The 4,610-nt window shown below is 42.0% G+C and overlaps 1 protein-coding gene across 1 annotated transcript; it reads left to right on the top strand.

Moving 5' to 3' along the window:
* The first annotated feature begins 3,744 nt into the window (after positions 1-3,744).
* On the top strand, positions 3,745-4,406 carry LOC141714007 (putative mitochondrial protein AtMg00820). The gene is made up of 2 exons (XM_074517556.1): positions 3,745-3,935; positions 4,241-4,406. The coding sequence occupies exons 1-2, from the start codon at positions 3,745-3,747 to the stop codon at positions 4,404-4,406; spliced, it is 357 nt and encodes a 118-aa protein (XP_074373657.1).
* Positions 4,407-4,610: the final 204 nt, after the last annotated feature.

Raw genomic sequence — 4,610 nt, 5'->3', positions numbered from 1 at the left:
CTGATTAACCATGTAACACCCCAACATAAAACCAACTTCTATCCCCGCCTCCTTCACACCGAGAGAAAAACCACCCCTCAAATACACTCTAACAAGACATGACAAGATATTTTGCATCAAAATGCACTGATTAACATCACGACTCCAGTTCACACACCAAACTAACCTTTAAAAATAAGAGCTAGCAGAAAATTACCCCCCCCCACATACCTACAGACCTGATTAACTAAAGCATCATATAGGCGGACAACCCCTGACAAATTTCCCCTCCCCTCATATCACAAACTACAACACCAAAGCAATAAACCAAAACACCACCCAACCAAAGCAGACACAACCAAACACAACTCTTTTCAAATAAACAAAATGAACAATTTAATATAACCCAAGTAGAGAAAGATTACCTCCTTGGCATCGAGTTGATGACCATAAAGTGAGAACCCATCCATTGGGAGAACTGCGACCAAATGAGGTGGATGAACTTGCGAATCAAATGAACAAAACCCAATGGTTATCGTTGATTCTCATCAGTAGCGGAACCAAAATATAACTAGAGAAAATAAGAGCTTACAACATACAACTCATAAAATGATATATAATAGAAACCAAATCAACAATAAACTAAACCAAGTCGGCCCATAAATTGTTGGAGTTTAATCTAAACTCTGCATGTTTTATTTTGTTTTATTTCAGTAGTAAAATAAATTGTTGTCCTTGTTTGTGTGGAACAGGACTGAGTCAATAGGTTGTTATCGAGTTTGTAGGAGTGTGTAACAGCATGACTAGAACGTGGGGAGGTCTCCTAGTTTATCTCAACCACTGCTAGTCTAAAAACGTCTTTATGTATGTGCTTTGCTTTGTAAGCTGAGAACTGGTTATTTTGCTTTAGCATTCTGATAAATACAAAACTGAGCTTGCCTCATTGTGTGTGTATTGTCATTTGTGTGTGTGCGTCTATACATTCATATATATATATTGGTTAACGTCTTTGATCCTACATTGTGGTATCAGAGCCTGCAACACTGGGTACGTGAATGTCGAAAACAACAACAATGGAGGAGAACAAGGTTAAGGGAGGATCAATAGGCCTGAGTTATCCAACACTTACACGGGAGAACTACACAGCCTGTTCCATGAAAATGAGAGTGTAGATGCAAGCCCACGGAGTGTGGAAGGCTGTTGAGCCCAGCGATCCAAAAGGTGTAACTGAAGAAAAAATGGATAAGATTGCACTGGCTATGATCTATCAAGGGATTCCCGAGGATGTATTGTTGTCCCTGGCAGAAAAGAAGATGTCGAAAGAGGCGTGGGAGGCAATAAAGACCATATGTCAAGCAGTTGATCGGGCCAAGACGGCCAAAGTTCAGACATTACAGGCAGAGTTTGAAGCCTTAGTCATGAAGGAGACGGATAAGATTGACGATTTTTACCTGAAAATCAATGGATTAGTGTCAAATATACGTGCACTAGGCTCAGAAGTGAGTGAAAGCTATGTTGTCAAGAAGTTGTTGCGTGCAGTCCCACCCAAGTTTCTGCAAATCACCTCAACAATTTAACAATTCGGTGATCTTGAGAAGATGACAGTAGAGGAGACAATAGGGTCACTCAAAACTCATGAAAAGAGAATGAGGGGTCAAGCTGGTGCGAACAGCAGTGCAAATAAGGATCAATTATTGCTGACAGAGGAGGAATGGTTAAGGAGGGAAACAAAGGAGGGCAAACTTTTGCTCACCAGGGAGGAGTGGAAAAATCGATCTGCTAACAGAGGCACAGAGGGATCAATGAAGGCACGGGAGCATTGGAATCGTGAGAAAAGCCATGTGAGGTGCTTCAACTGTCAAGCCTACGGTCATTATGCAGCCGAGTGTAAGAAACCAAAGCGTTTTAAGAAAACTGAACTGGAGGTGAACTTGAATCAGACTGAAGTCCTGGGAGATGAACCTGCCTTACTTTTGATGAATGTGGAGAAGTGACGAATAGGGGAATGGTATTGCTGAACGAGAAGGGTGTTATCCCGGTGCTGAAGTAGAGCAAAGAAACCAATGTCGACACTGATGTGTGGTATCTTGATAACGGAGCATCAAACCACATGACAGGCCAACGCAGCAAATTTAGCTCGCTAGATGAGACAATGACTGGACAAGTGAGATTTGGTGACAACTCCACAGTGACAATCAGAGGCAAAGGGTCTATTACGATGAACTGCAAAAATGGTGAAACACGAAAGCTGCACGAGGTATATTATATTCCCTCTCTTCGTAATAATATTATAAGTCTGGGGCAATTATCCGAAGAGGGAAATAAGGTAGTGCTACAAGGAGAGTATCTTTGGGTTCGTGATGACCAAGAGAAATTGTTAATGAAAGTGCAACGTACTGCTAATAGATTGTAAAAGATCAGAATTGAAAGTAGTGAGCATACTTGTTTGATCTCCAAGGTTGAGAAAGATACATGGCTCTGGCATTCTCGTCTTGGCCATATAAATTTCCCTGCTTTGATTATGATGTCCAATGAAGAAATGGCTCACGGTTTGCCAAAACTGATTCACCCCAAGGCACTGTGTGATGGCTGTTTGATGTCTAAACAAACTCAGAGTTCATTTCCTGCAAAATCAAATTTTTGTGCTCAATCTGTCTTGGAGCTGATACATACAGATATTTGTGGCCCATTCACACCACAAACTTCTGCCGGATATCGGTATTTTCTGTTGCTGGTTGACGACTTTAGTAGATATATGTCGGTCTATTTGCTGAAATCTAAGGACGAGGCACTCACGATGTTTAAAACCTTCAGAAAATTGGTTGAGAAAGAATCTGATAAAGTGATAAAAGTACTAGGACTGAACGTGGTGGTGAATTCTGTTCTAATGAATTCAAATTATACTGTGAAGAGGCTGGTATTCAATGACATTTCACATCACCTTACTCACCCCAACAGAATGGCGTCGTTGAACGCAGAAATAGGACTGTCGTGGCCATGGTAAGAAGTTTCTTGAAGGGGATTAATATGCCTGCAATTTTTTGGGGAGAGGCTGTGAGACACTTGGTTTATTGCTTGAATATGCTGCCCACTCGAGCTGTAGCCGGAAAAACACCTCATGAAGCCTGGAAAGGGAGCAAACCACAGTTGCATCATCTCAAAATCTTCAGGTGTATTGCACACATGAAGGTGCCAGGAGTTCACACCAAGAAATTGGATGACCATAGTCGAGTAATGATATACTTGGGCAGTGAACCTGGGAGTAAAGCTCACCGTCTCTACGATCCAAATGAGGGAACCATTCATGTGAGTCGAGATGTCATCTTCAACGAAAGCCAAAGTTGGCCCTGGGAAGAACAACAAGAAAGGGGGCACACAGCATTCAATTTCATCGAAATCTCTGGTAATGCCCAGGAGCAGCCAACATCGAATGAAAATTTTGGGGGAGATGTAACTCCTGGTGCTGAGAATTCAAGTGATGAGAATTCTCATTCAAGTGCTCATTCAAGTGACTCGAGTACTCATTCAAGTGCTCATTCAAGTGACTCGAGTACCTCTCCAAGTGGTGGCTCTGTTAATTCTTCCTTGGCTAACAATGATGCAGAATCGAGTGATGGTGGACCCAGAAGGATGAGGCTGTTAAGTGACATATACAACGAAGCACCAGAGGTTGAATTATATGATGAGGAGCTTCTAATGGCAGCAGTCGATGAACCTAGCAACTTCAAACAAGCTGTTACTCATGAGCAGGTATGACGAGATGCTATGCAAACTGAAATTAAAGCTACTGAAGATAACAAGACCTGGGAGTTTACTGAGCTGCCACAAGGCCACAAAGCCATTGGACTTAAGTGGGTGTTCAAGTTGAAACGAGATGGAGAGGGAAATGTCACGAAGCATAAGGCACGTTTTGTTGCCAAAGGCTATGTGCAACAACAAGGAATCGATTATGAGAGGTTTTTGCACCTGTGACTAGGCTGGAAACCGTGCGATTATTACTTGCTCTTGTTGCTAAGAATGCATGGGAGGTTCATCACCTTGATGTAAAATCGGTATTCTTGAATGGGGACCTTCAAGAGGAGGTATACGTTATCCAGCCTGAGGGTTTTGTGAAGAAGGGTCAGGAATATAAGGTTTATAAGCTGCTGAAAGCGTTATATGGGCTACGTTAAGCACCCAGGGCTTGGTATGCTCGCTTGAATAAATGTCTGGAAGATCTTGGTTTTGTGAAGTGTCCCTATGAACATTCTGTGTACACAAGGCGAGAAGGGGATGAGGTTCTGGTAGTTGCAGTATATGTCGATGACCTTTTGATCACTAGAACCAATATTGGTAATATACATAAGTTTAAGAAGGAGATGAGCAGCGCTTTTGACATGAATGATCTCGAGAAATTGTCATATTATCTAGGAATGGAAGTGGTGTAAAAGGATGGAAATATTGAGATTAAAGAGTCTGTGTATGTAAAGAAAATGATTGAGAAGGCTGGAATGACGGGGTGCAACGCTGTAAAATATCCCATGGACATATTGCAGAAGTTGGACAAGGATGTTCATGGCAAGGCGGTTAATTCAACCACGTTTAAAAGCTTAGTTGGGGGTCTCAGGTACCTTGTTTTCACAAGGCCTGAC

This window comes from Apium graveolens, chromosome 3 (assembly GCF_009905375.1).
Source record: "Apium graveolens cultivar Ventura chromosome 3, ASM990537v1, whole genome shotgun sequence".
NCBI classification, from domain to species: domain Eukaryota; kingdom Viridiplantae; phylum Streptophyta; class Magnoliopsida; order Apiales; family Apiaceae; genus Apium; species Apium graveolens.
This window is presented reverse-complemented; position numbering and strand designations above follow the sequence as displayed.

What these genes read in the sequence shown, in the direction of transcription:
- LOC141714007 (XM_074517556.1), top strand. Translation starts at nt 3,745, where the DNA reads ATGCAAACTGAAATTAAAGCTACTGAAGATAACAAGACCTGGGAGTTT. An exon ending in CAAGGAATCGATTATGAGAG is followed by an intron (nt 3,936 to 4,240) that starts GTTTTTGCACCT and finishes TGTGTACACAAG; the next exon opens with GCGAGAAGGGGATGAGGTTC.